Here is a 24,717-nt window from a genome sequence, read left to right as displayed (position 1 = left end):
CCTGGGCTGCGAGGTTGGTTCAATATCCACAAATCAATGAATGTGATAAAATAATGAAAGAAAGAACAAGAAACACATGATACTCTCAAGAGATGCAGAAAAAGCCTTTGGCAAAGTACAGCATCCTTTCTTGATCAAAATTCTTCACACTGTAGGGATAGAGGGTACATACCTCAATATCATAAAAGCCATCTATGCAAAACCCAAAGCAAATATCATTCTCAATGGAGAAAAACTGAGAGCTTTTCTGCTAAAGTCAGGAACACAGCAGGGCTGTCTGCTATCACCACTGCTATTCAACATAGTACTGGAAGTCCTAGCCTCAGCAATCAGACAACAAAAAGAAATAAAAGGCATCAGAATAAGCAAAGAAGTCAAACTCTCACTCTGCAGATAATATGATATTTTATGTGGAAAACCCAAAAGACTCCACTCCAAAACTTCTAGAACTCATACAGGAATTCAGTAAAGTATGAGGATATAAAATCAATGCTCAGAAATCAGTTGCATTTCTATACAACAACAACAAGACAGAAGAAAGAAAAATTAAGGAGTCGGTCCCATTTACAATTGCACCGAAACCCTTAAGATACCTATGAATAATCTAACCAAAGAGACAAAGGATCTATACTCAGAAAACTAGAGAATACTCAAGAAAGAAATTGAGGAAGACACAAAGAAATGGGAAAATGTTCCATGCTCATGGATTAGAAGAACAAATACTAGGACACCTGGGTGGCTCAGGCATTAAGCATCTGCCTTGGGCTCAGATCATGATCCCTGGGTCCTGGGATCAAGCCCTGCATTGGGCTTCCTGCTCAGGGGGAAGCCTGCTTCTCCCTCTCTCACTACCCCTCCTTGTATTTCCTTTCTTGCTGTGTCTTTGTCAAATAAATAAAATCTTAAAAAAAAAAACAAATATTATTAAAATGTCTATGCTACATCGAGAAATCTACACATTCATTGCAATCCCTATCAAAATACCATCAACTTTTTTTTCACAGAACTGGGAAAAATAATCCTAAAATTTGTATGGAGCCAGAAAAGACCCGACTCCAAATAACCAAAAGAATATTGAAAAAGAAAACCAAAGCAGGTGACATCACAATTAAGGACTTCAAGTTCTATTACATAGCTGTAGTTATCAAGACAGTATGGTACTGGCACAAAAAGAGACACATAGATCAATGGAACAGAATAGAGAGCCCAGAAATGGACCCTGAACTATGTGGTCAGCTAACCTAAAACAGTGCAGTAAAGAATATTAGGTGGAAAAAAGACAGTGTCTCCAACAAATGGTGTTGGGAAAATTGGACAACCACATTCAGAAGAATAAAACTGGACCATTTCCTTATACTACACACAAAATAAACTCCAAATGAATGAAAGACCTAAATGTGAGAAAGGAATCCATCAAAATCCTTGAAGAGAATACAGGCAGCAACCGCTTCGACTTCAGTTGCAGCAACTTCTTGCTAGACTCATCACCTAAGGCAAGGGAAACAAAGGCAAAAATGAACTATTGGGACTTCATCAGGATAAAAAGCTTTTGTACAGCAAAGGAAACGGTCAAAAAACCCGAAAGACAACTGACAGAATGGGGGAAGATATTTGCAAATGACATATCAGATAAAGGGCTAGTATCCAAAATCTATGAAGAACTTATCAAACTCAATACCCAAAGAACAAATAATCCAATCAAGACATGGGCAGAAGACAGGAACAAACATTTCTGCAAAGGACTCCAAACAGCCAACAGACACATGAGAAAATGCTCAACATCACTCAACACCAAGGAAATACTCATCAAAACCACAATGAGAGATCTCCTCACACTAGTCAGAATGGGTCATATTAGCAAGTCAGGAAATGAAAGATGTTGGTGAGGATGTGGAGAAAGGGGAACCCTCCTACACTGCTGGTAGGAATGCAAGCTGATGCAGCCACTCTGGAAAACAGAGTGGAGGTTTCTCAAAAAGTTGAAAATAGAGCTACCCTACAGCTCAGCAAATGCACTACTGTGTATTTACCCTAAAGATACAAATGTAGTGATCCAAAGGGGCACGGGAACCCCAATGTTTACAGCAGCAATGTCCATGATAGCCGAAGTATGGAAAGAGCCCAAATGGCCAAATAGATAAAGATGTGGTATATATACACAATGGAATACTACTCAGCCATCAAAAAATTGGAATCTTACCATTTGCAAGGACATGGATGAAAGAAGAGGATATTACGCTAAGTGCAAATAAGTCAGAGGAAGGCAATTATCCTATGATCTCACTCATATGTGGATTTTAAGAAAACAGATAAACATGGGGAAGGGAGGGAAAAATAAGATGAAATCAAATAGAAAAACCTTAAGAGACTTTTAACTATAGGGAACAAACTGAGGGTTGCTGGAGTGGAGGTAGGTGGGGGGAGCAGGATAACTGGGTGATGAACGTTGAGGAGGACACGTGATGTAATGAGCACTGGGTGTTATATGCAACTGATAAATCACTGAACTCTATGTCTGAAACTAATAATATACTGTGTGTTAATGATTTAAAAAATAGGAAAAAAAGAAATTTTTGCTCTAAAACAATAGAAGACTGCAGAAGATTCTATCAGATCCTTAACAAATGACTCCAATGGACAAGATTAGACTGTATAGCAGGCAGAATTTTTAAATCCATATTCATTAGAAATGAATATTGCGATGTTGCTGGTTCGTAATCTCAAGAGCTTTCTGGGTGAAATAGGACACTGGCCCCCATACGTGGAGAGCAGGGAGAGGCCAAAAGAAGATGTAAACCCCTCCAGATTGGTAGGTGGCAGTTTTGATAAGCAAAGGCATCTTAATTTTAAGGTTCATCTTGGGAGGCAGCAAGAGAGGTGAATCCCCATACCTGTGTGCCAAATATTGAAAGTTTATCTAAAGGACCTAAGTAGGTTCAGTCACGTATACTTGGCAGGTGTTCTCAACAACACATCATTATCTGAAGGCACTGTTCTTGCAGCAGCCTCCAGGAGCAAAGAGAACCCACATTTCAAGGACAGAGAAGGAAGGGAGAGGAGCAAAGGCCCAGCTCATGGGTCAACTGACAGTCATGCTTTTTCTTTCTTTTTTTTTTTTTTTAGTCATGGCTTTTCAATGAGTTTCCCCAACATGTTTATAAGTAAGTTGCAAATACATGAAACCAAGACATTATGGTTTAAAAGCGGTGCAAGGGTACTTTGAAAACCTCATCTACGCTACTTTGATGATCATCTGGATCCCTCGGAGAGGCAGCTATTTTAAAGAGGGGCTGTCTCAGAATCCATCCAAGGCAGTTTGTTAATTAGCTATCTGAAAGTGGTTCCATAATAGTCTGCCTCCCCCCCCACCCCAAGAATCAGCCAGATTCCAGGGGCCCATGCCCCTGTGACAGCCTCACTAGAGGAACCCCAACTAGTGGCTTACCCCTGGGGTGAAGAAACTGCGGATGCAAACCGCAGCCACTGACCCATGTTCTCTTTTATAATCCCAGTGGGGTTTCTTGCATGATAAGGAAAATGTGTGTTCTAAAATGGCTGACCAAGCCAGCGGGGGGGGGGGGGGGGGAGGGGAGCGGGGGCGGGGAATATCAGTCCTTGTCTCAGAGATGTTCCGGATTTTCCCCCCTGCCCTTCCTGTCCCGGGCGCGAAAGTGCCACATAAATGGAAGTAAAGGTGTATAAATCACCTCCTTTGTGCTCAGGACTCAGGCCTTTGGAGATCACTCTCCTGAGTCCACTGGTGTTAAACCTCTGAACCTCCAATATCTCCACGTGCCACTTGGTTTTCCAGGGGCGATTCAGTCCAGGTTCCCTAATAGGATGTCCCTTCCTCAAGGAACCTTCTGATTAAGGGTGGCTGCGCAGTGGAGGAAATGGTCACCGTCTATGCCCCGAGCTCTGGTACACACACTTAATCCAATTTTCTAGATGATGGCCTTTTTTAAAGGCACCATTTAACCCCTCCAAATACTACCTCACCATCTTCCATGGATCTCTCATAATGATGGGATCTCAGAAATGGGAGGTTCTTTTGCAGGCTCTGACTGCCCTGGCCCGCAATGTGTCTCCCCACGACCTGCCCCAGAGGCATGTGGCTCAAAGCTCACCTACCCGCTGTTCAGAGGCCTGCCCAGTGCTAGTCTCTGCTTCTTTGTTGAGTGTTGAGTTTACACTTGAATGTTCCTGCTTCTTTGTGATGCTAAATCTCAAGTCTTCCAAGTGCGTATTTTTTCTTAGCTGGGACTCGGTCAGCCCCTCAAGGGCAGAAACCTGCACTCTGGTGCTTTGGGTCTCTCCTCAGTCCTGCGCAGACTAGAACATCCTAGCCTCCAAGGCACATGCACTTGTCCTCTGGCCATATGTAGCTGGACTTGGTTCCTTAGGAGGTTTTCCTCAGAATTCAACATTCCAGTGTAGCGCTAACCACCTTCACCTTCATAGACTCTTCTGAAACGTGCGAGACAAAGAGGCAGAGTGGAGGCTGCCCTGCTCGAAGGTGGAACTGAAGCCGGCAAGACGCTATAACAGACCAGGGCCCTCTCTGTCTCTTTACTAGAGCCCACGCTGCAAAACAACGGTCTTCACTCCAGACTTTCCGATCCCATGAATCCAGCATTCCGATTTGATATTAGTGTACATGTCTTTACAAGCAGCGCCTTCCCCCCGTTTGACAACACTGTTTACCTTCCTGTTCTCTTCTATCCTGTGCAACCATCCTAACTACACACCCAGAACGAACATGTACTGGCAAAACCATAGCAAAGTGCACACAGTAAAGGAGAGGAAAGCTCTTTTATAGAGGAAAGGGGACAGTTGGGAAGGGCTGTTACAAACGAAAAGTCCGTTGGATTAAACGGAGAGGTCACAGTATACTGGCTTCTGATTGGCTGATTGTGACGGTCTCTCATTGGCTGGGCTGTTGCCAAGGTGGAGGAGAAAAACCTTTTCTTAAATGTAGCGAAGGAGAGTAAAGTGCTATTGACTTGCAAGCAGCCCTCTCCCTGTTGGGTCTGCAATCATCGGGAATAGTAGGGCATGAGAACTGCCCATCCTGGCCTCCGACTTCATTCTAAATGAGTTTTTCTTTTATTAATTTTCACAACTTTTAAACTTACGTTTAAATCCTTTCTCAGCCCCTTGCTCAGGCTCTCTGTTTCTGAGTGTTGGTTTGTAAAATAGGACTAGGTACTTAAAATAGTGCCTGGTAGTTGGTGCTATATTTCTTACTTTTTTATTATTGTTTAAAGTTTTTTTTTTTTTTAAGATTTTATTTATTTGTCAGAGACAGAGAGAGAGCGAGCGAGCACAGGCAGACAGAGAGGCAGGCAGAGGCAGAGGGAGAAGCAGGCTCCCTGCTGAGCAAGGAGCCCGATGTGGGACTCGATTCCAGGACCCTGGGATCATGACCTGAGCTGAAGGCAGCTGCTTAACCAACTGAGCCACCCAGGCATCCCATTATTGTTTAAAGTTTAATTCTTTGGGAAATTATGTCTCCCTTCCTGTGCTTCATGCTCTGGCCACAGCAGTCCTCAAATTTGGTTAAGCACATTCCCTACACTCATCAGCACGAGCTTTTGGAGCCAGTGCCCCTGGTTAGCTTAGGAGACTTGCTCCGGGTTTGTGAAAAAGTATCTCGACCAACTCGACTGTCACTAATTCAAGTTACAAACTAGTTACTAATTCAACTGGCTGAAAGGGTTTCTCCTTCAGCCTAGTAATACACATATGGGTGCAGAGGGTAGGAGGAAAACAGGATCTGTGTCTGATCCAGGAGGCCTTTTTATTTATTTTTTAAGATTTTATTTATTTTTATTTGAGAGAGAGTGAGTGGGAGAGAGCATGAACTGGGGGATGGGCAGGAGAGAGAGAGAGAACGCAGACTCCCCTGTTGAGCAGGGGGTGCAATGCAAGGCTTAATCCCAGCCGCCAAGATCATGACCCGAACCCCCCAGCTGCCCCCCCGCCCCACAGGCCTTTTTAAATGGGTTTCTGACTGAATATGCCTGGATTCAGTTCACCTTTTATTTTTAAAGATTTATTTATTTGAAGGAGAGAGAGAGAGAGCACACACGCACGGGGGTGCAAAGTGAAGGGGGCAGACAGAGAGGAAGAGAGAGAATCTCAAGCAGACTCCACGCTGAGCAGGGATCCCAACTCGGGGCTAGATCCCTCAACCCCAAGATCAGGACCAAGCCAAAACCAGGAGTTGGACACCCAACCAACTGTGCCACCCAGGTTCCCCTGAAAGTTCACCTTTTAAACCAGGGATTTAAACAGGACTGTCTTTGAACTTAAGATGAGGATGGGGTGAATGTTTGGCAAACCTTTCAGAACTCAGGCTTGAAGCAGTAGCCTGATGCCTTGTGTTGGCCCCTCTGGCATTTAAGGCTTTTCCCTCCCTGTATGAAAAGATTGGGTGTGGACCTTTCTCCTGCTAGAACTCCAGAGTCAAGATCCGTTCTTTACAAGTAATTTGGTCTCTTCGTGACCTTGGGATGGTCACTCACCTTCTGTACTGTTAGAACTTCTCCTGGGAAGATATTACAAATTCATGTGGTAAGCAGCTGGGAGTATTATGGATTTCTTGATGTAGTTCTTAGTCATCTGTTTTTGACTATATAAAACACTCATTCCCTCCCATGCTCTCTGGCTTCTCCAGGCAAGTGTTCTCTTGTTAACAGCTGCCCACACTTAAGTATGAAAGAATCCAGTGGCTACCAGTTATAACAAGCATGTTAATGGCAGCAAGCCGACAACTAGCTAGTAAAGGACTGGGGGAGGGGGAATAAAGCAGCTGTTTTGGTTTTGAAACATGGACCATACTGGCTTGGGGCTTAGCAAAGATGTGTAGCCTGCATACTTCCCTAGTCTCTTCTTGGCTTATAACAAATAAACCAGTAAACTTCCTGCGTGTGAGAAGAAGGATCCAGTACCCAAGGGCCCAGCTTGGTTGGAAAAGAAGTCGAGTTGGTGGACAAGTGCTAGAAAAGATAAGGCTACTGAGTCTCTAGGAACCAGAGGCCGAGTGACTAAGGTCTGGGTGTCCCCTTAGGCTTCCCCCCTAGTAGTCACAGTATTTTTTCTGATTAGATCAGCTTATTTGCTACCACCACCCAATTGCTTCCTGAGCCAGGCAAATGCCTCACCTTTGCAACTTTTCACACTTTTCTCTGTCCTCTCCTCTCTTGACTCAATCCAGCACAAGTGAGAACACAGGGTGGTAAGAGGCCAATCTTTCAAACTGACCCAGGCTTTGCCCAGATCATCTGTGCTGAAGGTGAGAGCATTATTTGTTTATTCAAAACTAACCAAAAGTCAACAAACTTTGAGAGAGTGTGTAAGTCACTTTTCCATTCATTCATTCACTCATTCAGTAAAGACTGGGAGCCTGTTATCATACATCAGCTGTTGTTTCAGGCCCTGAATTTACAAAGATGAAAGAAAGTCCATGTATAACAAATGAGTTCCTGATTCCAGGTTATTGTTAGAGAATTTCCAATTTCCAAGAAAAAATATTTCCACTGGGTTCCCTCACACTGGCAGTGAAAGTTGAGTATTTCCAAGTGGGGTGGGCACTGGCTTACGATTCCTGGGCTTATGAGCAAACCTTTCCTTCCTCCTCTCTCAAGCAGGTGTTCCAGCCATAGAGGTCCTTCAGACATCCCCAACCACCCACAGTATGTGTGTGCTGTAGGGAGAGGGGTGCTTACAGACATATACACACCGTACCTCACAGGAAGGAAGATGACAGGTAAGGGTGTGTAAAGTACACTCTGACTTTCCCTACTAAGGGTGTCTCTTTTCACTTAAAACTATGCCAAGAAAGTTAACAGATTGATAGTCCATGGCAGAGTGTGTTCTAATAATGCCTACTTAAAAAAATTTTTTTTTAAATTTGTATTTATTTTGAACGTGAGAGAACACAAGCCGGGGGGAGGAGCAGAGGAAGAGGGAGAAGCAGACTCCCCAGTGAGCAAGGATTCCGACATGGGGCTCGATCCCAGAACCCCAGGATCATGACCCGAGCTGAAGGCAGATGCCCAACCTACTGAACTACCCAGGTACCCCTAATACTGCTTATTGAACATGACAAAATCCTACAGAAAATTTGGAACGTTATAGGAGTATGCATAGGGATTATTTTAAGGGATTTGGACTGTTTATTTATATGTGTGTGCATGTGTGCAAAGAAATGTCAACTAAATGTTCTCAAATGGCAGCTTATCAAATGAATAGATGGATTCATCGTTTGTCTTTCAATTCATTAATTTATACCCAGCAGTACTTTAACTCAGTCAGGGCCTCCTAGTGCCGCGATTGGTAATGTTGTCTTGCAACAAAAATCTAAAAACAAAACAAAACAAAACACAAAGGAGACTGTGCTTCCGCTTACCAACTGCCGCAGCTGGCACTGGAGTTTTCATCCCCTGCCTGCCCACCTGGAGGGAGAAACAGCTGCTGACTGCTGATCAGCCATTACCCTCCAGCGCCTCTTTGGTTCGCATGGCTGATGATATATGGATGTTGTGGTCTTTCATTTCTAGGCTTATTCTGCTAGTCGTATGTCAGTTGGAAAGGTCATCAAAAAGCCAGGACTGCCAGCTGGTCCATGAGTTGGACCCTGGCCCTCAGGCTTCCTTCTGCCTTCCATGTCTGCGGAACGGGGTTTCTGTTTGCCTTTCCCATTCCCAGAGGCTGCTCCAAGGACACAGCCTTGCTACAGTTGAGAACATCTGCACGGTGTACGTGACTAAACCCAGTTAAGGCCTCTTTGTGAACTTTTAAGATCTGCAGAGTGAGTATGGGATGCATTTATCTTGCTGCCGCCCAAGACAAGTCTTTTTTTTTTTTTTAAAGATTTTATTTATTTATTTGACAGACAGAGATCACAAGTAGGCAGAAAGGCAGGCAGAGAGAGAGAGGAAGCAGGCCCTCCGCGGAGCAGAGAGCCCGATGCGGGGCTCGATCCCAGGACTCTGGGATCATGACCTGAGCCGAAGGCAGAGGCTTAACCCACTGAGCCACCCAGGCGCCCCCGCCCAAGACAAGTCTTAAATGTTAAGCCCCCTTTTCTTCTTAGAATTGCCACCTACCAACCTGGAGTGGCCTGCCTCTTTACCTTCTCCCTGCCCTCTAGCTACGGGAGGGGGGGGGGGGCTGTTTCGGATTCCACCTGGAAAGCCCCTGAGGTTGCAAACCAACGGTATATCCCTATATTTTTTCTCCCATCAGTTTCTGTGTTTGTCCTTTGTCATGATGGCTGGGAGTGGCTGCAGCCTGTCCTAGCAGGCACCCACCTCCCTGGCCAAACCCCAACCCTGCAACTTGCTGGTGTTTTTGCCCTCCAGGCTCTGAGAGATCTTTCCAAAGGGATTCACAATGGGGAAGAGACGGGGGAGGAGGGAGGAACTCTCTCAGGCAAGCTTATTTCTTTGGCCAGGCCGGTCTTTAACCTGCCCAGTCAAGAAACAGGCAAGTTTTCTGGCACAGGTCTGACCGGGAGGTCACAGCTGCCCTTGCAGTAGCGATCCTTAACCAAGAGGTTTTAGAAATGTTTTTTGAGAAATTGTCTCTGGAAGCACTGGGGCTGGTGTCCATTCACAAGCCCTGTCTCTCTCAGAAGACTTCCTCTGGAGGTCTATATCCCTGAATACAGGTGAGGAAGCCAGAGATCTGGGACCTTTGAAGGTGCCTGCCTTCCCCACCTTTCTGCCAGGGGCTGACTCAAAACCCTGGTGAAAGTAGCAGGCAGCCTCTCATGTTCTGCCCTGGCTTGTCTGTTTGAAGGTAGGGGAATGAGAGGAACATTACCCCCACTGGAGGAAATGTGGTTGGATGACCTGCCTCGCTGTGTATGCCTTTAATCAGACTTGAAAGAGGGTCCATTGGGCTCATGTTTGGTTCTGGTTCTTAAAAATAATTTCCAAAAGTATTTATTAAACTAAAAATCTGTCATCTTCATCATTCATATCTTTAACTGTTAATAGTGATTTTTTAAAAAAGATTTTATTTATTTATTTGACAGACAGAGATCACAAATAGGCAGAGACACAGGCAGAGAGGAGGCAGAGAGGAGGAAGCAGGCCCCCTGCCGAGCAGAGAGCCCGATGTGGGGCTTGATTCCAGGACCCTGAGATCATGACCTGAGCCGAAGGCAGAGGATTAACCCACTGAGCCACCCAGGTGTCCCTTAATAGTGATTTTTAAACCAAATGTTGAAAAACTTGAGCACACTGTTCATCTTTTAGATCATAGGTAGGTTGAGCCCCATCCTGCAGAAACACTGGCCTCTCCCCTGCAGGGAAAGGCCTTGTCTCTCCTCTAGGGACACATCACAAAAGCAGACAATACCGAGAGGTTTTAAAAACACATCCTATGCAAGCACTTTTTTGTGTGTGTTCAGATGGAAGAACCACAAATCTTCATTCACTGGAGGTATGAAAACAAGTCTATTTACACATTAGCAGTATCTGAAAATCATCCCAGTGGACGTGGTACCCTCCAGGGCTGTCATATCCGAGCTTCGTGTACATTCTTCTCAAATTTCTCATTGAGTTCTGACTTGTTGGAACTGTGGCCAAGTGGTAGGGTATGAAAGAAAACTAACCTCCTAGTCTTCCGACAGGCCTCTTGAGCAAGACGGGAGATAAGCAAGTGAGCAAGAAGTGATCAGGTGATAGTCACTATGCCCTGTGGCAGAAATGTCAGAAGGTGATTTGTATGAAAGTGAGCAAGTGCTTCTGACAAACTTGATTTTGCCTGAAGTGGGAGTGGTTTCACCCACTCTGATACAGGTCTTCACCACAGTACATTTTATACTTAGAGAGGATTTCAAGAAACAAGTTTTAGCAAGGAGCTGGAAAGTTCTCTCATAAGGAAAGTGGAGCAGGCAGCGTTCTGAGAGCTGGCAGGCATCTGGCTGTCGTCCACAGTAACAGCAGATGAAGACCTTCTGACAGACCAGAAAGCTGGGAAGGCTGGTGGTGGCTCTGGGTTCAGCAGCAGTAAGAGGAGCTAGCACTCGAATAAAGATGCAAAAACAGATGAGGTAGGGAACTAAAGAAGTAGTTCATCGGTCAGGAGGGAGGGAGCAAAAAACAGCTTTTAGGAATATGAATCTAAAAAGATGTCGATTGTCAAATGGATTCTGTCTCCTGGAGGAGGCTCTTGGTTGAGGCTGTCTTCTTTTTGATGCTTTGTCCTCTCAGGCAAGCACCCTTCACCAAAAAGGGCGTTCTGAAGTAAACAACTCCTAGAGTCTGCAGACATCTTCCCTGTCGGCAGTGTGGAAGATGGCTACCCACGACATTCCCCACAGTCCTTCACAACATCCCCCATGGGGCTGCAGGAGCTAAAGCACGCTCTCATGGCCAAATGATCCAGTCCTCAGACACATAACCAAATGGCTCCAAAAAAGTGGCTACAAGGGGGTAAGAGGAGCAGAGGGCAAAGCAGCCGGGGCTCACTCCAGTAAAGCCCTGGGACAAAGAAGTGGGCACTGGTTCCCCATTTCAACACTGGGTGTCCCACGCCACCATCATTCCTTGATATACTAAACTCAGGTAACAATCTTTACAGGAAGTGACCTTTTCTGGGCATGAACATTCAAGGGAGAGCTTCCCTAATTATTTCCTAGTGTCTCTTCAAGCCCTGGCACCTCTGTCTGGCCCCCAAATTGCTCCGAACCCTTCTGCACCTTCTTCTTATCCATGTGCCCATCAAGTCCGTCCTCTGCTTAGCTTGTAGGAACATAGCAGACAGCCATTACCAGGAGCTCCTGCTTCTCCCTGAAGTAGCCAGAGGTTGCCTGAACAGGTGCAGAGGGGCTACAGTCCCTGAGGCCAGAAACCTTGAAATTCTGCTTGAGACTTGGGAACATCACATTTTGTATTCCTCACCTCAGCTGTTCTGGGTGCTCCTCGTTTGGTATAAAGGGAAGTGAAAAAAGCATCTTCCCTTAAAAAACTGCATTTAGGTCAATCATTTCTGGGACTGTGAAGACACGATTGATTCATTATGCTATAATCTTCTCAAGTAACCTTAAAAAGATGTAAAATCCTAGGTCTGTAAGACAGCAAACCTTTAAAGCAACTGACATATTTCCACCATAGGTGGGACAGGTGGCATGTGTGTACTGGGGGGTACTCTTGGGACCACCGCCTGTAGAGTGGGGGAAGCAGGATGGGGCAGTAGGGAAAGCTGAACCACGATGCAGTTGTTAGAGGGAACTGCCCAGTTCCATGAGGAATTCCGAAACTGGATGGCACTTCAGATACCCCAGATTGCAGCAAGGAAGCTGGGCTTTTGTACCCTCACTGGCTGCTTGTGGGCATAGTTGCAGGGAAAGCAGTTCTCTGCTGAGGGCAATTCCTGGGGTGGGGGGGGCACAAAGAATGGAGTGTCCTGGTCCTAAAGGAGGGAGGGCAGAGCAGCATACCACAATACCCTCTTACCCGCTATCGGCCCACTAATAATGAGAGACCAACATTAGTTAAATTATTTATTTTTTCTATAATACATCTCATTCAAATCATAGATAGTCTGATCTTTTTTTTCTCAAGCACAAGTTACACTCATCTCAGATGTTTTTTCTTTCCTTCTTTTAAGCTTACAGGATGGATAAAGATACACTTTAATAGACAAAAACCATCACTCAGAGTTTATTACAAATACAACTTCCCAGGGAGGCCCACTGCTAGCACTTCGGAGCATCTGGGGTGGGTCCTGGGGATGCAACATTTTAGAACTCTCCTCGTTAATTCTGCCGCAGGTGGTCCTTGAACCATCCTTAGAGGAACACTGCTTAGAACTTGTTATCTACTGGAAGCAATTTCAGGAAATCCAGGAATAATTAAGTATACAGAAATAGCTCTTCTATAAAATTTCCATATAAAAATAACGGTATTTATTTACAAAGTTTGAGATGCTATAAAATAATACATCATATTAGGTTAGGTACTTCAATCTAATAAAGTCTACGTTAGGCAAATCAGATGTGGGGTCTGCATCTTCCCCTGACTTCTCTCGTTTAAACTGTTTAAAGCATGTGGCACCACAATGTTTCCTTCATGCAGAAAAAAAGCAGACTATATTTTCTGGAAACCAAACCCAACAGCACATGATCGGAATAAAGCATCTCCAAAGGAAAAGGTGAACAAACTTGTGGTTTTGCCTCAGAGCCTCTCTTCTGTCTCAAAGTCAAGTGTGGTGGTGGTAAACAAAACACCTCAAGGAACTCCCAGTACCAGATCATGGTCCTAAGAGCTCGGGCCCGTGGAGCAGCTGCCAGCGAGCTTGGGCAGGTTGCTAATGAAAGGTGGAACCTGCCATTGTGCTGCTAGGAGGAACAGAACTGCAATGTGCTCAGAGAAGTCTTCAAACTGTGGTCTGAAAAAAACGCTGACCCACTATGAACAAACAAAACAAAACAAAACAAAACAAAACAAAACATCAGGTCATTTGTTACTAGGTGGTGCCTGGCATGCGGAAGATGATGTATGATTAGTGACATGGGGAGTCTGAAGTAACAAAGGGTTTTTAACCCCAAACATGATCTGGGGGAGTTTCCTTGTTGAGACAGAACAGACAGAAACAAGCTAATGTGGTACAGAAAGAACCACTAATAAACCAGCCTCTTCAGCCTCCTATCAATGACCAACATGCAGGGCAGTCTTTGCTCATGGAGGAAGGAGTTTCTTCCCAGGTGTGAGGTCTAAAACTGGGGTCTCCCGGGGGGAGAGGGGCCCAAAGCTGACACCATAGCCTCATGGTGGGGACTCAGGAGTGGAGTTCCACTTGTGCTCCTTCGCTGTGAAGCACTTGGTGCGACAGAGGACTGATACTTATTCAGAGCCGTTTGAAGGACTGTAGTGAGGGACGGTTTTCAGGAGGCCCTATGGCCCTCACAGAAAGAAATTCTGGGTTGTGGTGCAAACTCGGCCAGACAGGCCGAGGGATATTAGGTAGGTCAAGCTCTCAGCTTGTTTCTCTCTCTCTCTCTCTTTTTTAAATTTTTAAATAATTTACTTAACAGAGAGATCACAAGTAGGCAGAGAGGCAGGTGGGGGGCGGGGGAAGCAGGCTCCCTGCTGAGCAGAGAGCCTGATGCAGGGCTCAATCCCAGAACCCTGAGACCATGACCTGAGCCGAAGGCAGAGGCTTAACCCACTGAGCCACCCAGGCACCCCTCTTAGCTTGTTTCTCAATGAATGGGGTGGAAGAGATGCTCCCTTTCTCTCTGAGACCCTGGGTGGAGAAAAGGTGAGTCCTGCCCGTTTCATCTATGCTGGCTTCCAACACAGCTCTAAGCAGAGAGGCCCAAAGTCCAGTCTGTTGGACCAGCAAGGGTCAAGAGAACACTGGATTCTAGAGTCCTTTTTGAAAAGCAAAGGCCGTATAAGAATGACACAGGATTTCACCTTGACTGAGGAAGAGCTGCACAGAATGCACGTATGAAACGAACACACTGTTTGCTGTCTTCAGTACTATCATGCATGGCTGTCTGCTACCATTTATGCTTCTGTATGCATCAGACATACCCACGGCATAACTGGAGGGTCAGAGTTGCACGTCCACCACTTTTTCTTCTTTAGCATAGTGTGAATGTAGACATATGTGGGGGAACTGGATCTCAAAAGTTACGTAAGCATAACTGTTCAGAGATACCTTGAAGGGGCTAATTCCTGAGAAATGTTACCATTATGTGGGCATTTACATTTTTCTTAAAAAGGAAAGATCTTAGGCAAATATCAGGCTTTTCTCTTTTAAGTAATAGTGTGGCTTACCTGAAGCTTTAACTGCCAGCTGCGATTTAGAGGGCGGGGAGGCACACTCCTGAGGCAGGCGGCACAGTGCAGGCCCCAGGCACTCTTGTGGGTCTCCCATAAACAAAAACTCAGGACTGGCAGTGCCCACAGACTGCTGCCATGGGTCATGAAAATGCGGAGGCTATTTGTGAAAATATCCTGGGGGAGTCTTTAGCTCCACTAAGGCCAATCCACACGCAGAGTAAAAGATTATCTTTTATGTATCTAATATAAAAAGTAGATCTTTAAGTATCTAACCACTTGAAAAATTAGAAGAAAACACCTAGAAGAGTGACTACTTTTCTATGATATAGGTTCCACTGCAAGGTGATGAAGCTAATAATGAGAATGTCATGGGTTAGTTAGAATCTTCTCTTGGTTTATGGATACTGCTGGTAGCTAAATTCGTTTTTCTTTTGAATCTTAAAAATTCCTTAATAAACTCCAAAATGTATGCTTAAAAAGTGCATTTTACGGGACAGAGTGGTTCGGCAAGTCTTTCATTGTCTGATCCAGGACAAATGTCACTTTCTCGGGGTGGGGGGTGCCTTCCCTGGCCACCTCAGCCAAATTTGCCTTCCCCCCACCATCTTATTTACCCTGTCATTTTCCCCCTTAGCACTGATCATTCTCAATGTTTTCTGTTTCTTATTCACTCAAATACCTATTGAAGGATTAAATCTTTACATTCACTGTCCAACACCCACTCCATACTTACCACTAAGGAGGTACAATCTTAACACCTACATCCCAGATCTACTGGGGAGACACACTTCATTCATATGCCTGAGGAGAGGGAGCTGGATAGGGCCCTGAAAGTGAACCACTGATCAAGTTAAACAGCCCCCTCCCCCAACTCTCTCTCTGAGTGTGGTTATAAGACAAACAGCTTTGGCCGCTCCCTCCCTTCCTTTGTAACCCTACCCCCAAGAACACCCACTGCGTCCCCAGGGCCCAAGTTACATCTATACATGGAGCAACTCTGCTGTCTCCATGACCCAAGTAACCAAGAGTTGTAGTTTTAGCGAACAGCCAGCCGAGTGATAGATGTCTGCAAGGTTGTGAAACATCCCCATTTTAACAATCTGATAGGAGCTATTTTGCATTTGAGGACTGACCCTGGCTTTATTTTTCAAATATGGTAGGGTGTGGTTACAACTGCAAATTCTGCCAGTGAGGGGAGTTCTCCTCTTTCCTCCTGCTACAATGGCCGAAACTCCCACCACTCCTACAAAGAAGTAAATTGTGGCAAACCAAAAATGTGGTCATCATCTGTCATGTTGTCCAGGGCCAGTGTCAGCACCCTCTTTCCTGCCCCTCCATAGCGCCCTCTGTGGTCATAAGGCACAATTCACATCAGCACTTACTAGAGCTGTTCTCATGCCCTTGTCAGCGTGAAAGGATGAAGTAGATGAGACAGATTCATGGGGTGGGGGGTAGGGGAGCTTGGGCAGGTGCCTGGGGGCCGGAATCACTGCCATGGACTCTGGCAGTGTTGCCCTCCCCGCGTGCGGGCCAGCTGGGGCAGGTCTGCTGCACCCCCTGCGTAAGTGCTAAAGGGAGCATGAATACACTGACCGGATGACATGACACACTTCAAAGGGTCACAGCTGAACTGACCCTCGAGGAGGAAAAAGGCCTCTCGAACTCCCCGAAAAGCAGAGTGGGATGAGCACCTTCTGGGAGCGGTGTCTGTATGTGCAGGTAACCCCAAGGGCTATGCTATGAAGAATCCTGGATGTTGTGACCCTAATTTCCCAACATTTTGTTACTTCGACTTCTATATGCAATTGTGACTGAGTGTTGAAGTTTTAAAAAATCTCTTTAGGGGAGATACAGAAGAATAAAAGAATTTATCTTTCTAAACATCTCAACTTAGTTTTCTGCTCAGGTAAGGCTTTATATGAGCGACATGTACTGGTGAGGCTTTATATGAGCGACATGTACTGGTGACCACGGTGACTCCAACAGATGTCCTCAGCAGGAAGCCAAATACATTGCTGAGGGACAGAGACCATTTCCCACCAAATACCACATGCACATGCTGAGAGGGCCAGAGACGGGGCACCGGTTACGTTAGGAGTCTTTGGTTGCTTTTAAAAAAACAAACCTGTGTTTTATCAGTTTACAACACTATAGCAGCAGAGAGAGAGCGAGAGAGCGAGAGAGAAAGAGAGAGAGAATAGAGAAGGGGGTGGTGTCCCAAGAGCTCCAACAAGGACTCTGCTATTTGGTGGAGGAATGGTTATGGTTAATGTATCTGTACAAATGTTGAAGTTCAGGTCTTGGAACCTGTATAAAAGATTTTGAAGACTAAAGAGCTAGCAGTGCCTGCCCCCCTCAAGTATAGGGATGTGGGTGGTTAAGGTTGGAGTTAGTAAAGGAGGTGGCAGTTTGGCAGGAAACTCAGTTTTACTCAGCTTTTAGCTGATGATCTTCGAGTCAGAAATGTCTTGGAAGCGCTCGGAGCCCCACTGCAGCCTCTGCGGTCCTCCGGGCTCCGGCCATCCACCCAGCCTCGGAGCTGTGCCCCTGCACTCAGGCAGAGATGGAATTCTCTAAGAACTGCCTCCACCTCCCTGCCCCCTTGATCACTCCAAGTCTGCACTATGGCTTCTTTCTGACAGAATGAGTGCTGTCTCAAAGGAACTTAAAGTTGTGTGTTCTCATGTATTAGTTTTCACAGCCTTAGTAAAAATTTTAGGTTAGCTGTATCTTTCACCTCGGGCTCACTGGAAGCAGAGTGAAAAAGATATCAGAAGGCATCCATACTTCCCCCATGGATTTAGAAAAGCACCAATCTGGGACAAGCCTGTGCTGGGCCCAAAGGTGCTAGATTAATCTAGTGGCAAATCCAGATGATTCGAGTCAAAGGGCTATTTTCCATTATTATTTGCTCCTTCTGAAGGCCTTACTGTGAAATTAGATTGGGGTTTGGCCACGCTGGCAGATATCCCCATGCTCCCTTGTTTGGAGGAGCAGGAACTGTGACTACACCAGTGTAGTGTTCCCAGTGGCATCTTTGGCTATGGAACAACATACTGTTTACTGCACAATATGAAACAGATCCAAGCGTTTGGAGTGATCAATATTCTTCCGTGTTTCTGTGAAACACTGAATAGCAGATTAATTTGAAATGCAGTTTAGCCAGGAATAAGCCAAATACGGTAATTTCAATAAACGAAAATGTACAAAAGGTGACATGTACAGGAAAACATTGCTGTCCATATTCTTGAAGTAGACTTTTCTTTTAAGACAAAAGTAATGACATTTGGTTCATTTTCACAAATTGCACACGGAGTAAAATCATACAAGCACTGTAGGGAACTCTAAGCAAGCAGTTCAGTCACAGGAATTTGTTTCTCGGTTCTGTTTTAAATGAAAAAGCTATATGAAATGCATAGCTTTGATTAAAACTACAGATACAATTTCCTTCTCTGTAAAATTCCAGATTTCAAATGCTGGCAAAGGCAGTGCTGGCAAAGTATTTAATGCACATGGAAACACTATTCTATTTTGGCTTCCAGAAGTAGCCCTAGAAAATTCTATGCACCAACGCATTGGCTAATAATGATCGTTTCAGTTTTACTATAAATTATTCTAAATGTCACTTAAGTACTTAAGAATTAGCGCTTGTTCCTTTCTAGAAGCTGTCTAAGGCAGCTGATGCACCAAGCACCTCAACTAGACTTCCAACTAGTTCAGCAGTTCAATCTAAACTCCTTAGACCACAAGGATTGCTGTCTACACCCCTCGCTGTACAACTCATCCTCACTGGATCCTCTCACGGTCACTTCTGCTTGTAAAAAGCAGCCCAGTCGAGGAAGAGAGACATGACAAACGTGATGTCACTGGCTATTCGCTACAGCAATCTTGATTCTAAGGAGGGTTACGTGGGTGTGGGGGAACCCAAGGATCCCAACTCATGGAAGATAAATGAGCTTCATTCATGCTGCTGTCCCCTCTATCACCTCTGAAAACCGCTTTGTTTGCGGTGTGATCCATGGCTCTGTCATTCAGAGTTTTCATTCATGCTATGTGAACTTTCATCTCAATCATCTCAGCCTTCAGATAATTTGCTTATTGTGTTTCCCTAGTTTTCACTGAACACACAGTGCAAACAAAGGCAAAGACTGAAGCAATCATTTCAAAAACAAGAGCTCACACTAAAAACACACATGAGCATCAAATATTAAAATGTGGGTTTTCTCCTGTCTTTATTCTGGGGAGGAGGAATCCTCCTCGTCATCTTCCTCATCTTCGTCGTTGAATGAACAGGGGGTCTCGCCTCGCGACTCAGAGCAGTGAGAGGCCGCACTGCTGGACTGGTGACTGTTTGGGGCAAGGAACTGCCCAGTTGCTAAGGCCACTTCAGCATCCAAGCACAACCCTTGGTTTACACTAGCAAATAATTAAAAACACACAAGCTCATTAACGTGGTCAATGTTTTAAGCTTTGTAAAATGTAGGACTAAAAACACGGGAGAGGAGGTACCACTGGGGCACTCTGCCCGAACCCGCTGCAGAAAGACCTGTGCCGGCAATGACACCTGGCTCTTCCCACGGAGGTGCTCAGGGCTTCACCGCTTCTCTTTCTAACCCAGAAAAAATACATACCTTGATTGTGACAAGGTGGCACCAGTGGTCAGGTCTAAATTTGAAACTGATTGAGTAGAGTTCAAAAGTAGTCCCTGATTTAACCAGGAAGGTCCTGTGGAGATATCTGTAGGGAGAAACAGAAACAGAAGATGTCGGTTCACTGTAAGTTGAAGGAAGCACAGATGAGGAAGGGTATGAGCCTGATCTAAATTACAGCTGGGTGGGGCACCTGGGTGGCTCAGAGGGTTAAGCCTCTGCCTTCGGCTCAGGTCATGATCTCGGGGTCCCGGGATCGAGTCCCGCATCGGGCTTTCCCCTCGGCGGGGAGCCCGCTTCCCCCTCTCTCTCTCTGCCTGCCTCTCTGCCTACTTGTGATCTTTCTCTGTCAAATAAATAAATAAAATCTTAAAAAAAAAAAAAATTACAGCTGGGTGAGGGGCGTCTGAGGGGCTCAGTCGGTGAAGTGGCTGCCTTTGGCTCAGGTTGTGATCACAGGGTCCTGGGACGGAGCCCCACATCAGGTTCTCTGTTCAGCAGAAGCCTGCTGCCCCTCTCCTTCCACTGATCCCCAGCTTGTGCGCTCTCTCAAATAATTAATTAAATAGCTTTAAAAAAAAAATCAGAGCTAGGTAAATCTCCTGCTCTGGGGATAATCCACATTTCTTCAGCTTGGAAAAAGGAAATCTCTAGGACATAAGAATAGGAAAAAAAAATATGGGAAGGGAGACTACAGTGAGGAAGAATTCTAATTAAACCAATCACAGACTTCCACTCCTTTCTCTTAATTAAGACCTCGAGACAGCTGAGAGCCCAGTGATTGCTGCACTATTCTTGGACACCTGCTGTCTTCACCACCAAAGACTCTGACTGGTGTTAAAAGCTAACGCCAGGAGTGGGTAAAAAGAAAGTGAAATCAGAAACAGGTAAGGACGACAGGGGTGCCTGAGTGGGTCACTCAGTTAAGTGTCTGGCTGACTCTTGATTTCAGTTTAGGCTGTGATCTCAGGGTTGAGATGGAGCCCTGCATTAGGCTTCACACTGGGTATGGTGCCTGCTTTGGTTTCTCTCTCTCCCTCTCCCCTCTCCCCACCTTCTGGGGGAAAAAAAATGACAAGAAACAGGTAAGGAGGTTAGACACATTTTTACTAAAACTCCCACTGCACCATCTTTTCGTGTGCCATCTAAAGAACTCAGTGCTATTACTCATCAAAGATACAGTCTTTTCCCTGGTATCCTTTGCTCTGTAACTCAAACTAGCCCTTATTTTAAAAGGTCATATGCAGTCACATTTCTAATGAAGGTGAGACAGGCATTACACTGTTTTAATCTGCATAAAATATTTTGGGTGTATAACCTTGTAATCTTATTTTCTATGTATATATCATATTTCTCCAATCATAACCATGATAAATTCTTATTATAATTTTATTAGTTTCATACTGGTCTCATATTTAGCTCAAAGAAGACAGTGAGTGGAACATGTAAGATCTAAATGTTACTGAATGAATGAGTATAGTCTCTTTCACATTAAGTTTACAAAAGAGGTAAAAGAAATGATAGAAATGTATGCCTAAAAAGAAATTCTTTGACTTACATTACAAAATAAGACCATATATATACTCAAAAAGTGCAATTTAGTAATGAGCCTTTATTACAGCTAATCAAAATAGTTTTGTAATTACTGTGCCAAAAAAAAGGAACCCCAAAAAACTCCCAGAACTATATGTACTAGGATTAAATACTCTGCTATTAGTACAGTCTGACCAAGTGAGAAGCTTCCTACGTAGAAAAAAAGGAAACTAAATGATTTCATTAATTTTAAAATGGCCCTGTGAACCCTGTTCTTTATAGGCTAGCTAAGACAGCTGCGGAAAAAAAGAACTTCAATTCTAAGAAGAATAGCAGACTTTAACTACATTAAATAAGAACAAGCCTGTGCAAGATGAAATTAAAGCCAGAATCCTGTGGTGAATATTAATTAGTATATATGGAAACTTTCTGTCAGAACACAGCTATTTACTTGTTTGTAAGCGTGACACAGTAAATTTTCCTTTTCACAATGGCTTTGAAAAGCCTACATTTCTTTTGCATTATCATAAGATCCACACAATAGCTCTCACAATCTAACTCGAGAGCCATTCTGTCCCTCTGCACATTAAAGGCACAAATTTCTTCTTTTAAAGTAACCAGAAAGTCTATGTCCCAGGCTGCAAATGAGGTCACAAAGAGATCAAAACCATAGAGCCTGCCTGATTGCCCTGAACCTTTTCACTGAGAATAAGCTAAAATAAAGTTCTGGTGATTTATTGAGTAAGCCCTTTATTCAGCCCCTGCTGGACTGCCACTATGCCTGCGCTGCTAAGAAAACAGCGGGGCCTGCTCGGGGACAGAGTGGGGAGAAGGGAGTGTGGGGGGCGAAAAGAGGGGGCAAGCTGGCTAAAGGACAAGAAGGGGTCACACCTGCAGCAGGTGGATGGTGCCAGTTTAAGAACCAAATCCAACAGAAACCAAATCTCAATTAACAAACTTGTGTTTTGACCAGAGGGCCAAAACCATAGAGCAAAATAAAATAAGGACAAGGGGCACCTGGTTGGCTCACTGGCAGAACATGAAACTTGATCTCTGGGTTGTAGTCCCCAAGGTGGGTGTAGAGATTACTTAAAAAATAAAATCTTTAAAAAAAAAAAAAATAAGAACTACCTCTTTGCTCATATTTGATTTATTATACCTTAGAACTAATAGTACAGTGCCTTCAGAAAGTGATGTGAAATTCTAGGTGGTGATATTTATAAATCAAGGAAACTGGTAAAAGCAAAGGGAAAAAGCATTATTTATGCCTCCAAATTATATGTACAGAATATACACAGTCTTGGGAAATGAGACAATCATAAAGATTTCTGAATCAGAAAAAAAAATCTGAATTCTACAACATGCAAAACATACTGTCTTTGTTTTCAAGTATACTCAGTATATTCTTAAAAATCACAAAAGACAACCTGATGCAAAAATGTGTAAAGGATCTGAATAGATATCTCTGCAAGGAAGATCTACAAGTGACCAATAAGCACACAAAAAGACGCTTAGCACACTAGTCATTAGGAAAATGCAAAATAGTCTACGGCCATACCACCCTGAACGCGCCCGATCTCGTCTGATCTCGGAAGCTAAGCAGGGTCGGGCCTGGTTAGTACTTGGATGGGAGGAAAATGCAAAATAAAACCACAGTAAAATACTACCTCACATCTATAAGAATAGGTTATAATAAAAAGGATTACTGAGAAGGATGTGGACAACCCAGAGCCCTCATACACTGCTGGTAGGATTGTAAAATGGTACAAATGCTTTTGGAGAATAGAGTTACTCAAGAGTTCTCTATTCAAGAGAATAGAATTGGAGTTACTCAAATGTGAAATACAGAGTTGCCATTTGACCAAGAAATTGCACTACTAGGTATACAACCGGAAGTGACAACTTAGGATCACACGGAAACATGTACAAGAATGTTTATAGCAGCATCATTCGTAATAGCCCCGAAGTAGAAACAATCCAAATGTCTACCAACTAATGAATGGGTAGATGAAACGTGCTACTATTCACACGATGGCAATAAAAAGGGATGAAGTACCGAGGCTACGGCATGGATGAACCTTGAAAACCTCATGCTAAGTGAAAGACATCTGTCACAAAGGCTGCTAGTGCACGATTCCATCTACAGGAAATGTCCGGAATGGACAAATCCAGTGGCAAAGCAGATTACTGGTTGCCTAGGGCTGGGAGGAATGGGGGAACAGGGAGTGAATGCTAATGTATATGGGGTTTCTTTCTGAAATGATAAAAATAAAAATGTTGTAGAATTAGTGATGATTACACAACCTTATGAATATACTAAATCCCACTGAACTATACATACCATAAAATGGTGAATTTTATGGTTATGTGAATGAAATCTTAATTAAAAAAAAATGAGGATGCCATTTCACATCCACCTGATTTGGGAAAAATAGAGTATTTCCAACCTGCAGGTGAGAATGTAACTTGTGAAATCAAATTAAAAAGCTCTGGCTTTATCATAAGTGAAGCTGCAGCCCCCCCACCACCCCCCTCGGGGACCAGCTGTCTCATGCCACACACCAGCACGTGGGGCACTATGGTATCATCACAGAAATGTTCAAAGTAGCACTGTTTTTCATATTAAGAAACTGGAAACAAAACTCAAAGGTTCATCATCAGTAAAATGAATAGTGATATAATCATATAATGGAGTTCTATACAGTGGTAAAAATGTATGAATTACACCTACATTAAATCATGTGGATGGATGAAAAGATCACGTTGAGTGGAAAAATCCATTATCACTAAAGAATGTATCACTAGGAGTCCATTTATATTAAGGTCAGCAATAAGTAAAATGAAACAAGAAACTGTTCCCAGTTTACTGTATTTGTGTTTGTATCTCTAAAGAAAAGCAAGCGATGATAAATAAGAAATTCAAGGGAATGGTCACATTTAAAGGGGACAGAATGGGAAAGTATTCGTTAACATACCTGTGATATAACCTTCTAAGGCCTTTGGCACCAGCGATTTAGCAAGTTTCAGATCCTCCAGAGAGCATTTGCCTGACTCCAGGCCAAAGGACATTCCCATCCGCTTCAGTACTTCTATGTCATCATGGATCTCAAAGGTGTTGTCAAAATTAAAAAGATATTCAAACCTGCATCAGAAAACAAAGTTAGTACGGGGCTTCAGTGGGATAGGGGAGGGCTGCATAGTGTGGTACTCTGTACATTACATAAAAAAATGAGGGCCTACGTTCAGCTGTAGTACTGGAAACCGCTACTGTCATTCCGCTGTGTTCAGGGGAATGACATCTCAAATAAGCCACTTTCCCAATTAAAACAGTTTTCCTATGACAGGAAATAGGAGTCCATAAACTTCAGCCCTCATTAAGCTATTACAAACAGGGGACAACTTTGGTGTAAAGCCAATACTTTTCAAGCTTTGTCACAAAAGTCAAATTATTAAGAAAGCCCTTTCAGTTTAATACATGACAACCCTATTCTGAGTTGGCCTATTAGGTTTGAGGAAAAAAAAACCATTTTGGATGCTTGCTTAATGTTCCTGAATCAAGTGTTAACTAAAGCATACTTTAGATAAGCAATAAATGCATGACTTTTCACAAATGAACCAAAACTCAGATCCCGTCTTAAGAGCCTAAGAAGTGAAACAACTTAAGGAAAAAGTGCCACACAAATGTATAGAACATTTCCAAATGCTCCTGAAAAATACCAAATCAG

General features: G+C 44.0%; 1 protein-coding gene and 2 long non-coding RNA genes across 11 annotated transcripts in view; 1 reads left to right on the top strand and 2 right to left on the bottom strand.

Moving 5' to 3' along the window:
- Positions 1-5,264, bottom strand: part of LOC116593167 — a 54,658-nt gene extending 49,394 nt beyond the window's left edge. Inside the window, exon 1 of the long non-coding RNA XR_004286787.1 lies at positions 4,132-5,264. This is a non-coding gene — a long non-coding RNA (uncharacterized LOC116593167). The remainder of the gene's footprint in view (positions 1-4,131) is intronic.
- Positions 5,265-6,211: 947 nt separating this feature from the next.
- LOC116593152 lies at positions 6,212-7,945 on the top strand. Its single transcript, XR_004286778.1, has 3 exons — positions 6,212-6,576; positions 7,220-7,297; positions 7,653-7,945. It is a non-coding gene; the product is annotated as an uncharacterized LOC116593152 (long non-coding RNA).
- Positions 7,946-17,900: 9,955 nt separating this feature from the next.
- TFDP2 (transcription factor Dp-2) overlaps positions 17,901-24,717 on the bottom strand; it is a 171,835-nt gene continuing 165,018 nt past the window's right edge. For all 9 annotated transcript variants that reach the window (XM_032347010.1, XM_032346992.1, XM_032347002.1 and 6 more), the window contains 3 exons: positions 23,968-24,134; positions 19,442-19,547; positions 17,901-19,226 (listed from right to left, as the gene is read on the bottom strand). In XM_032347010.1, the coding sequence (XP_032202901.1) occupies positions 19,043-19,226; positions 19,442-19,547; positions 23,968-24,134 (457 nt within the window). In that variant the 3' untranslated portion in view covers positions 17,901-19,042. The remainder of the gene's footprint in view (positions 19,227-19,441; positions 19,548-23,967; positions 24,135-24,717) is intronic.

This window comes from Mustela erminea, chromosome 1 (genome assembly GCF_009829155.1).
Source record: "Mustela erminea isolate mMusErm1 chromosome 1, mMusErm1.Pri, whole genome shotgun sequence".
In the NCBI taxonomy this organism is placed as follows: Eukaryota; Metazoa; Chordata; class Mammalia; order Carnivora; family Mustelidae; genus Mustela; species Mustela erminea.
This window is presented reverse-complemented; position numbering and strand designations above follow the sequence as displayed.